The 12,080-nt window shown below is 35.5% G+C and overlaps 1 protein-coding gene across 1 annotated transcript in view; it reads right to left on the bottom strand.

The window, feature by feature from the left end:
• POLQ (DNA polymerase theta) overlaps window positions 1-12,080 on the bottom strand; it is a 130,902-nt gene that overhangs the window by 18,059 nt on the left and 100,763 nt on the right. Inside the window, exons 21-24 of the mRNA XM_059162794.1 lie at window positions 10,550-10,687; window positions 9,098-9,272; window positions 6,529-6,643; window positions 5,839-5,960 (exon numbers count right to left, since the gene is read on the bottom strand). Coding sequence (XP_059018777.1) covers window positions 5,839-5,960; window positions 6,529-6,643; window positions 9,098-9,272; window positions 10,550-10,687 — 550 coding nt within the window. The remainder of the gene's footprint in view (window positions 1-5,838; window positions 5,961-6,528; window positions 6,644-9,097; window positions 9,273-10,549; window positions 10,688-12,080) is intronic.

The following is a 12,080-nucleotide window of genomic DNA, read 5'->3' on the forward strand; positions in this document are numbered from 1 at the left end:
TGACTTCTGCCCCTTAAACCACTATGCTAGTGCTTTCCTCAGTGTTTCCACAGCCTCTGACACATAATCTAAAGTGGTCCTTTTGTGCCTCTTCCACATAGCACAGAGCCATTAGGCATGGGATACTTAATTTTCTTTTGCATTCTATGCAAAACATTTGCCTGGGTGGCTCAGTCAGTTAAGCATCTGCCCTCAACTCAGGTCATGATCCCAGGATCCTGGGATTGAGCCCCGTGTCACCCTCCCTGACCAGCAGGGAGCCTCTCCCTCTGCCTGCAGTTCTGCCTACTTGTGCTCTCTCTTCAAATAAATAAATAAAACATTAAAAACAACAACAACAACAAAAAAAAACCTTTGCACAGTTCTGGTAATTCATAGCTCCTTAAATAGTTGTTGAATGAATGAAGAAACTGGTTTGCAATGTGTGTACATTTTAAGTGGGCCTGAAAGAAACATGTGCTCTGCTTTGACAATAAAAACATTCAGTGGACTGTGGACTCTGAGAAACAAACTGAGGGTTTTGGAGGCGCGGTGGAGGGGTTGGGTGAGCCTGGTGGTGGGTGTTAAGGAGGGCACGTTTGCATGGAGCACTGGGTGTGATGCATAAACAATGAATCTTGGAACACTGAAAAAATAAAATAAAGTTTAAATTTAAAAAATTAAAATTAAAAATTAAAAAAAGAAAAAAAATTCAGTGGAAACAGTCAAGGGGTTGATATGTGGAGGATTACTTAGAGAATCCAGAGTTTTACCTATGTAATGGAAATGACTGGATTAGATACACATGGCAAAAATAAAATTAAAAAGATTGTGGCTAAGAAAAAAGGAGGGAAAATGCGACAGATATGACCACACACTCATTGCCATATTATAAAAAAGGCATGCTACAAATCAAGAACAAGAGAAAATATAAAGAAGCATTCACAGAAACAATCAAAAGAACCTTAAACATACTAAAGAATGCTCAACTTCATTCACAATAAAAGAAATGTGAACTAAAACTATAGGAAGAAACAATTTTTCTCTACTTAAACTGCAAAAATCCAGAAATTAGGTGGCACATTCTGTGGCAAGGTAGAGAAAAAAAACACTGTTATTGGGAACTAAATGGTTACTGCCCCCTATTACAATGCAATTCAACAATATCTACCAAAATTGATCAGGTTTACTCTGTGAATCAGCAGACCCACAGTTTGTTACACAAATGACCTGCACAGAGATTAAACTGGTTTACGTTCAAATTTATTTACTGATAATCAAAACTCTCCACTACAAAAACATTAAATGAAAAAAGGCACATAACAGTGTATCTGGAATCTTTATTTTTGTGTAAGAATAGGAGGAGAAAATATTACATATTCATATTTGCATATACTGCATAGAAAATACAAGAATATATAAGAAACTCATATAGGAGGTCGTCTAGAAGAGCTATAGGCAATAGGATAGCTAGGACATGAAAGGAAGCAAACTTCTTAATACATACCTTTTATATATTTTGATTTTGAAACTATGTGAATGAATATACAATATTAAAAACATATAATATTTAAAACAAATGACCACAATTTTTATGGCCTTCCTGCCATAAAATAAGAAAAAACTGACAAATCTGTTCTCAGATGTTAGAATAGACAGTGCAGGACTACAATCTCTAAGAAGCAGGGAGGAGAGAGGGGACAAGGTGAGCCATGCAATAGTCTCAGATTTCTGAAAGGAGGAATTTACCAGAACACATTGCAGTGAAGGAGAGATGAAACAAAGCACTATGATCTGAGCTGAGGAAGCAGAGGCTAGAGTTTGTGCCTACCAAGGAGGCTAGAATTTATGGTAATTTGACCAAATACTGAAGGAGCAAAAAGTTCAGAAAACCAGACCAAAAAACCATACTAAAGAAATAACTGCTACCAAAGAAACAGCCACCATCACATAGTTGTCAGCTGAACAACTACTTGAACAACAATCTCTTGAACGTTGAGAGATGTTCAAGCTGTGACCAGACCAAGTAGACAGACCTTGTTAACATGTTGAGCACCAAGTAGAGACCTCAACAAGGCCACAGCTTACAATCGGGGCTAATCTGGCCCTAGAAAAAAAGCCACTTTAAACATTTGCTAACAAAGCTTTAAAAGTCACAAAATGATCAAGATGAATGTGAAAGTAATTGTCTGGCAGAGGAAAATGTTATTAATGACATTTATTATGACAGTTATTATTAAAGACTACAAAATCCCAAATCAATAATGTAGCAACCATAATGTCCAGCACACAATTTAAAAAAAATACTAGACATAAGAAGATCCAGGAAAATGTGACTCTGAGCAGGAGAATATTTAATCAATATAAAAATGACCCCAAAATTAAGAGATAGTGGAATTTTAAGTAGCTACCATGGATAATGTTCAGGAAGTTAAAGAAACATGCATATAATGATGTAATAAATAGTGAATTTCTGTAAGGTAATAAAAACCAGACAAAAAATCAAATGAAAATTCTAAAGCTAAAAATGCAATATGTGAAATGTAAAATTAACTAGAAGGATATGACAGCAATTAGACACTGTAGAAGACAAATCCATGAACATATTTAAGAGTCAATAGAAAGTATACATTGTAGCACAGGATTTAAAAAAAAAAAAGGAGGGAGAATAAAAAAGAAAAAAGTTTTAGTCACCTGTGGGGCAATACCAAGTGGTATTACATATGTATATTTGGAGCAAAAAGAAGAAAGGAAAGAGGAGAGAGAAATGAACAAAAAATATTACAAGTGGGACATCTGGGTGGCTCAGTTGTTTAAGTGTCTGACTCTTGGTTTTAGCTAAGGTCATGATCTCATAGGTCATGGATCAAGTCCTGCATGGGGTTTTGTGCTCAGCTGGGGAGTCTTTTTGATGATTCTCTCCCTCTGCCCCACCCCCATGCTTGCACACGCCTCTCTCTTATTCTCTTTCAAATAAATAAATCTCTTAAAAAAATTACAAGGTGGGGGGGGCACTTGGGTGGCTCAGTGGGTTAAGCCTCTGCCTTTGGCTCGGGTCATGATCTCAGGATCTTGGGATCAAGCCCCACATGGGGCTCTCTGCTTGGCGGGGAGCCTGCTTCTCCCTCTTTCTCTGCCTACCCCTCTGTCTACTTGTGATTGCTCTGTCAAATGAATAAATAAAATCTTAAAAAAAAATTATAAGAGGGGTACCTAGGTGATTCAGTTGGTTAAGCACCTGCCTTTGGCTCAGGTCATGATCCCAGGATCCTGGGATTGAGCCCTTCATTGGGCTCCCTGTTTGGCATGAAGCCTGCTTCTCCCTCTCCCTCTGCTTCTCTCTCTCTCAAATAAATCAACAAAATATTAAAAAAAAATAAGAGAATATAAAAAATTTAAAAATTACAAGAAATAATGGTTGAAAATGTTTCAAATTTACTGAAAAATATAAGCACATATATTTAAGAAAAAGACTAAGCCAACTTAGGATATCCAGCAAACTCCAAAGTCTTGAAAGCAAAGTATGAAAAACTACCCAAAGATTCTCAATAAAAAAATTTAAAAAGCATCCAGGGAAAGTTAGTTATATTATCTTGGAGGAGCAAGAAAAATGATGGTGTACTTCTCAATAGAAATAATACAAACCAGAAGTTAGTGGAAATATATATTTAAAGTGCAGAAGGAGAAGGACCGTAAATCTAAAAATCTACATCACATAAAATTATCTTTCAAAAGTGAGGATAAAATAAAGAAATATAGGGACATGGGAATGCTGGAATAAATCACTGTCAGTAGAACTGCATTATAAGAAACCTTAAAGGAAGTACTCTGGAGGAAGTACTTCAAGATTCCTTGAATTACTCCAAGAAACAAAAAGTGCCAGAAATGGTAAAAAGTGGACAGGTAGAAAAGACACTTTTTTAATTTCTTGATTTCTTTGAAAGATAATAGACTTTTAGAAGCAAAAATAATAACTATGGCAGAGTTTATAAGTCATAGAAATTAAATCTATTATATAAGAGGGGAAATGGAAAAAACTTTACAGATGAAGTGGTGTAAGATTATTTGAAGACAGTATGTGATGGAATACATATATACATATATATGTATATATACATATATATATACATATTGTATATTCTGAAATATTTAAGATAGTTAATAAGACAATAGAGAAAATAAAAACAATAAAAGTAATCACTTAAAGCTTTAAAAAATAAAGAACAGATAAATAAATAAAATACAAATAACAAGACAGTAGAATTAAATCAACTGTATGCCAATGATTACTTTAGATGTCAATGGACTAAACACTACATCTAAATGACAGAAATTTTTGGATTTAATCCATATACATTAAATTTCAATGAACTTAAAAAATTTTAAAAAGCAGTATAAAATATTGTCATGTTAAATACAACTTTATTGTTTAGGTAGGAATAAATTGATGAATGAACAGATAAACAAAATAAAATATATACATACAATCAAATATTATTCAGCCTTAAATAGAACGGAAATTCTTTTTTTAAAACATTTTATTTATTTTTTTGACAGAAGGAGAGAGAGATCACAAGTGGGCAGAGAGGCAGGCACAGAGAGAGGGGGAAGCAGGCTCTGCACTGAGCAGAGAGCCTGATGCAGGCCTCAGTCCCACAACCCTGAGATCATGACCTGAGCCGAAGGTAGAGGCTTAACCCACTGAGCCACCCAGGCACCCAAAAAGAACAGAAATTCTGATCTGACAAATACTTTAATACGAATGAATCTTGAAGACATGATGCTAAGAGAAATAAACCAGATACAAAAAAAGACAAATACTGTATAATCCACTTATAGGAGATACCTCAAGTAGTCAAATTCACAGAGACAGTAGAATGGTAGCTGCCAGGGACTGGGGACTGACAGTATGGGGGGAGAGTTACTGTTCAATAGATAGAGAGTTTCAGTTATGGAAGATGAAAAAGTTCTGGGGATGGATGGTGATGATGGATGCACAAACCACCATGATGGATACTTAATGCCAAGAACTGAACACTTAAAAATGGTTATAATGATATAGTGCTGATAGCTCACACTTAGAAAGCAAAACGGAAAATTACCAACCAGGTGACACTGTCATGGACCTAAATTCCTCCTTAGAATATTTTATGACAGAAATAAAACCAATTCAGATGGTTAACTGCACTCACCCAGACCTGCCAACTGGCAGAAGATAAAGGACCGAATTTGTATACAAATAGTAGGGATGATTTGGGAGTTAGATCTTGACTTCCAAATGTCTCATGACTAGAGTTTATTGAGTTCATCCTTTCATGAAAGGCCTGTGACTAGAGTACTAAAGAGGTCAGGCAAGAGAAGGACAGCCTTGGGGGTTACCCCTGCAATAGGAAACAGTGGTGTGCAGAGGAGAGAAGCAAAATAGCAAAGCACATCAGAGAAACAAGAAAATTGTGCCCTTAGAGATCAAGGGAGAACAGAAATTGAGGTAAGTGAGGGTTAATTAACATTTTGTATAAAATGCTGTACAGAAGAGTCTGTACAAGGGTCTGTCAAAGAGTACAAGGATTAATGAAATCTGCTGGACTTTGCAAAAAAGTTTACAATCACCTTGGAAAACATTCAGTAGACTGTTGTTGACAAGCATACACCACAGGAGTTTTCCACACAGCAGATCATGAAGACAATGACTGACTGACAACTTGGCTACACAAAGGGAAAAACAGGCTACACCAAAGAGAGGAAAGATGGAGGGACCAATGCATATTTCTGAGTCTTATTCATAATGCAGGCTTTATCAGTGCTTTGAAAACCATTTCCATAGCAATGAGAAGCTCAAAAAACCATCTACTACCTTACCTGGAAAAGGCACAAAAGCATGCCGCATGCTTACTGAAAATGGCATTCCTCTGTCTGGGGCTCTCTCCTCCATCTGTGCCTGGTATCCAGAGTTCAGGCCACGGCTCTTTTTATCTCTTCCTCTGTCAGGCAAACAATATCAGCAGCTAGACATGAAGCAGTCTCAAATATATGAGAAAGTTCTCATTTTTCAGTGAAGTCAACAGTTTCATCTAGGAAACTTAAAAACTTTATCATTTGAAACTCACTTTAAAGATTTAGCAAACATTAATTTAAACACGAAATAATGTATTTCTGTAACAGCTTTTGCCACAAACTGCTTCTGAAAAAATTATTGACATTTAGTTCAAATCAACAAATCTTTTTGGCCATATCTAACATAAATTATCTATGCTTTTCCTTCCCATCATGTGAATTTAGGGAGGGTAGAAGGGGGGAGAGGTTCTTGACATAGTTAAACTCTTCTCTGTAGCATGCTGATTATTTAATTAGTGGTCCAGGTTTTCAGTCTTTCACCATCAACTAGCTTGTTTATAGGCAGACTCGGAATTTTAAATGGATAGTACCTAGAAATGTGTATGCCCAAAACAGAAAATTAAACTAACTTCATTATTTTATCCACTAGCCTTGTTTTGAACCTTTCATATTCACAGAAATATATTAACACAAATACAGAGAAACTGCATCTACCTGTTCATGGGAAGTAGGGCTTGGGAAGGTGGGCTCTCTCCTACTAGTGTTGGCATTTTGATCTCAAAATCTCTTGGCACATTCTGAATATTTGGTTCTGTAAAGGTTATTCGTCCTAAAATCAAGAGAGTGAAGACAGAAAATTGAGAGGTTTGAGGGGATCTGACATTTATTTTCACAGTAATTGCATTTCTGAATTACGCATTTTCACCCTGCTAAACTAAAATAAATTTATAATTAAATATTTTCCATTATGTTCATGCATTAACAATGATAAAATAAGTACAAGACCAATCCCAATGTAAGTGAATATATGCATCAACTACAATAAAATGTTTTACATTAACCTAGCTCTCTAGAAAATAAGCCCATGATAGAAGTAATTTGATAGTTTGAACTAGTTCTGTGCTAAAATGAATACCAGCTGTCAGCACTATATGAATGTTAGCAGGGGTATTAATGAGTAAAGACTAATCAAATGGATCCTAGGAAAAATGACTGTCAGAACCTTCAAAACTCAGGAATGCACAAGACACAGAGGATATGAAGCAAAAGAGCAACTGGCTGCTGGAAAGGGATAATCCGGTGCCCAAGAAGCCAGCTAATCTGTAGAAGATGGAGTAGTGAGAAGTAATGACTAGAACATCACTTGCCAGACATCACCTGGCCACCTTCCTTCATGACCATCCTCACTCAGCAAGAGAACCAGTGGTAGCACTGACAAAGCTAGAGACTAGAATCAAGAGATTAATGAACTTTCTAGGAAAGAAAAAGCTGTATGTTTTAATGCTTATAGCCTTTATTTCTCCCCAAATATTTTATAGTTTTTGTTTATTTATTGGTTGAATTTTTCTGAAACACATAAGCAGTATTCAAAGAGTCTGGGTAATTGATTCTGTTATTGTAGTTTTACAAAACATATATAGCAAAATCTTCTGTTTTATGATATGCTCTTCATTTTAATGGCTCTCTACCAGCTAATATATATAATTTCAGCTTCTTTTGATGAGTCAGACATTTTAGGTACCTCAGATATTCTTTTTCTGAACAAACCCCTGATATATGTCCTTGTTATTTAGCTTTTAAGAAAAATTACTGCTCAATGAATGGTAGGTATTAATATACTTATTGCCATTAAATGCCCTCTTCAATGTTATAAAACTAGCCAACAGCAGAAGGCATTCAAGTCTCTTGCTGACTCAGCACACTGTCTTGTTTTCTATAATAATATTTAATATTCAGGTCCATTTTTTGAATTAATGAGACTAACACTAGCAGACAAATAAGATGACAAAATTATAAAATATGAATGTAGCATCATGGAGATGAATTCTAATAATGAAATGGCTATGCTTTGCTTAGGTAAGCTTGTATTTCCAAAATATTCTTTAAATGTAGGCATAGTATGGTGAAAAACAATCAGAAAAAAAGGAAATTATTACTTTCTCTCTACTTTATTAGCAACAGATAAATGCAACACCTTTAGAAACTCTGGGCTTTACAGACCTGTACCCCTGGGGCTAATAATACATTTTACGTTAATAAAAAAATGAAAAATTATTTTAAAAAAAAGGAACTCTGGGCTGGTTTTGGTTTTTCACCAAGGATTTTTTTTACATAAGTTTACATCATTAGCATATATTTCAAAATGAAATTTAAACACCAACAGGGCAAGGAATGGCTATGGTGATCTAAGAGTTTAGCTAAATACGGAAGAAGGGAAAGAATTTGTTTAAAACAGGGAATAAACAGCACAGAAAGAAGCAACCCCTCCTGGTGCTTCCTTCCATAATAATAGCAACAGCTGGTAAGGAGCCCACACAAAGTGCTCTGCTCTATTCTAAACACTTGAAATGTATTAGCCTATTTAATCCTCAGCATGTCCTGGTGAAGTGAGACTATTATTATTGTGTTTTACACAGGAGGACACTCAGGCACAAAGCTACCTTGAATAAAGATTCAAACCTTGTAAAAGTCAGATATCAAAGCCCACATTCTATACCACCAAACTGTCTCTCCGATGAGAATTAATGCTGTCCTTTCTTCTAATGCACATTGCATTTGGCAGATACTTAGCTTTGCACTGCCTAGCACAAGAATGTTTTCTTCCTTACTAGGTTAGGTTACTCATACCCATCCCAAAAGTGCTATGAGATACCCCAAAGATTCTACAGCTGTTTTCTGGTTAAGTAAAATAAGACATTCATCTATTACACAGATGCCCTCCAGCATTACCTAGATTCATCAGAGAGACTCTTGGGAGGTTCAGGAGAGGGCTTGGACTGAAATTAGATGACTGACTCAAATAAATATTAATCTGGAGCACAGTCTCAGACATTCTAGTTACTCTATACAGTACTTGAAAGCTGAAACTCTATCTTACTAAATCTCATCTCTACAAATAGTATCCATCTATATTCTGGATGTAGGACGTGTTTCATAAATGTTTATGGAACTTCACAGAGTCCAATGATCAACACTTGAATTCTTTGCTCACCAAAGCAAATATTATATAAGAAAAGTTTTCTTTCAAAATCGAATATTATCCATATTTAAGATTTCTCATTACCTGTAGCAGTGTGTGACTGTGATACAGGATAGATTCTTTCCATTCCAAGAAAAGGATTTAGACGCTTTTCCCGCTGCAGAGGAAAGACCACTTTGGTAATCGCATTTGTGATTCTTCTCCACTCTAATATCAAGCCTGGTAAAGGATGTAATTCCTTTAATTTATTTAAAACATCCTGCCAAAGAAATATAATGAAGTAAGATCAGATTCTTGTCCAAATTCCATAGCAAACTAGACTCTCTCTTAGGTAAATAATATAATCTCAAAACTAAATTTGTTAACTCCTATATCTACAACTCAAAATTACTGTTTGGGTTTTTGCATCACCATAATGATAAAACTATAGTAACTATAGATGGTAAAATGCAAACATGTTAATGCCAAATAATATCAACTTTGATCTACCTTAAAAAAAAAATCAATGTCAACTTAGCAAGGTACTGTAATTGCCCAGTCTCACACCACCCAAGAATCTGTATCGTCTTTCCTTTGTCTATATTTTCTTCCTCTATTCTCATGTGATTGGAAGTTTCTCATTTTTTTCCCTTTTGCCCTAATACTGTGATCATTTCCATATCAAGGAAGTCAGAAGACATTCCTCTCTAAAACTAAACTTTCTATGCTACAGAGTTTGGGTAAACTGAAGAAACAGGAACTTGTGAGGTTAGAGGGGTAGATAAAACAAAAAGTTCTGTTACAGAATGAAACTGTGGAAACTTCCCTAGGTCAGGTAAGTCATAGTTAATGACAGTAGGGTCAAAATGGCAACTTGGACTGCTCTTTCCTTGACTGTTATGGTGATACTTTCTACCCTAGTTATTTCTGAAAATTCATTCAGTAAAAATATAACAATAAGCACTTTCTCTCTTCTCTCCTAAGCATACAGTTTCCATGGATTGTAATTTACACTTTCACTTTGAAATTAGTAGATTAGATTCTTAAACTCATGTTAACTTTTGCCCTATAATTTTGCCCTATAACTGAAAAAAATATATAAATTTTGCCCTATAATTGAAAAAACATATTTATTTGTAATGGCTTTTTTTTCTTTTTAAATTCTTTCACATCTTTGTTCATGTTCCTATACTATTCAAATTATATTATACTTGAAGTCCAAGAATAGCAGATGTCAATAACTAAATAGTGACTAAGGGTCTGAGTTCATACACCATTATAACACTTTAATGATAGGAAGGACACAACTGCTAAATCAGATTTGGGTCCAGATTTTCCATGATGGAATGTCTCTGCAGTTTTTGCACAAAGCCAAAACACAAACTAATTTGTTTTTATCTGGATACATTCAAATGATGAGCTATCATTTGAATGGGTCTTGACTTCATCTTCATTCTAAAGTCTGAGTCTTGACTTCATCTTCATTCTAAAAGTAAGTCAAAATGCTAAATGCTAAAAGTAAATAAAATTCTGCCCTGCAACTGTCCCAAAGAGCACCTTACTAGTGCTGAACTGTTTTCCCAGCTTTAGCTTGCGTCCATTGTCATTCCCCCTTCTGGTAGAACCCAGAGTTTTCTTGCTGCTTTGATTTTTTATTTCTCCATTTGGTGGCAACTTCAATTCCAAAAATAAAACCTGCAAGAAATTAATGCTTCTTTAGTCAAGAATCAAATCACAAGCATTGTCATTCACAAAACATTTTAAAAAGTCATTTGAGAAGATTCATACAATTCAACATGGGTTGGGAGAACTTTTTATAAATTATCACATTTAATAAATAATGACAATGAAAATTTGTATGTCAAGTAGGCAATCTATAACCTAATTTAGGCACAATAAGATTAATATTGATTAGAGGCTTTTAAACAGTAAAGAACACAGAAATGTATACACTGTATCCCCCCATATGGAGGGAATGAAGACCAGGCCTCTGGGGCGGATGCCTGAAGACCCAACCAAGGGTTAGGGTTAGGGCCTAAGGGTATGGCAGACCTGCTCTTTGGGTTCTGGGGTGAGCTACTGGGGTGGGGGGAGGGATGCTGAGTTGAGGGCAGGGCTCAGGCTAAGTTTTATTTATCACTGAACAAGTGATAAATAAGCTACTGACCTTGAGACTTTAGGTTTCTCTGAAGACTGTGAACTCTCCTAAATACTCTTTGATGTGGTAACTAATCAATATGGTTGCTTAGTCATTTAAGCCTCAGTGAGGGCCAACATGGGAGACTTTGTTGCTATTATATGATCACAAAAATCAGAGAACATGGAGGTAGAAAGGGATCGAAAAAGCCATTTGCTTCCACCACAGTAAGACTAGACCCTATGAAACCCTGGACACAAAAAGTCAGGGGAAAGTGGCCAACCCAATGTAGAGATCAATAATGACAGCTAGGGGAGCTAATAAGTACCTACTGAAGAAACTAAGCCTACACAGGACATCCAGGATCCAGGTACTGGAGCAGAAGGAATATTCCATGTACACCTAAAATCACTAGCTCAATTTACAGGGTTTAAAACTCAGGCAATTCAGAATACTATCTACTACTTCCATTCATTCATTCATATGCCTTGAGTGGGCTTTAGTGAACCTTGGATTATTTTCCCACTTAGTAATCCTAAAAGTTAAGAACATTTGCATTATATAAGAATCTTTATTGGCCACAAGTTGGATAAGGGATAGAAGGAAAGATAGGTCTGTGTTATCTGTATCTGTATTTGTTATTCTCTAGAATAACAGTGATGATATAAACAAAGATCTGGTTCTAATTTTAAGTAGTAGGAATAACTGGAGTCTTAGGTATGAATGATACTGAGGCTTGCTAGTGATGTTAGTAACTATTTTTCCTCAAAATTGTGTTATATGGGGCTGCATGTGTAGGGATCAGGGTTGTGTGGTAATGCAAATTTTGAACTGCATGGGGCATACTTATACATTAAAATATTGTTCATTGTTTATCTGAAATTCAAATTCAGCTGAATGTGCTGTATTTTATCAGGCAACTCTAGTACAGATATCAAAGAGTATATAAAT

The sequence above is a fragment of the Mustela lutreola genome, chromosome 2 (genome assembly GCF_030435805.1).
Source record: "Mustela lutreola isolate mMusLut2 chromosome 2, mMusLut2.pri, whole genome shotgun sequence".
Lineage (NCBI taxonomy): Eukaryota > Metazoa > Chordata > Mammalia > Carnivora > Mustelidae > Mustela > Mustela lutreola.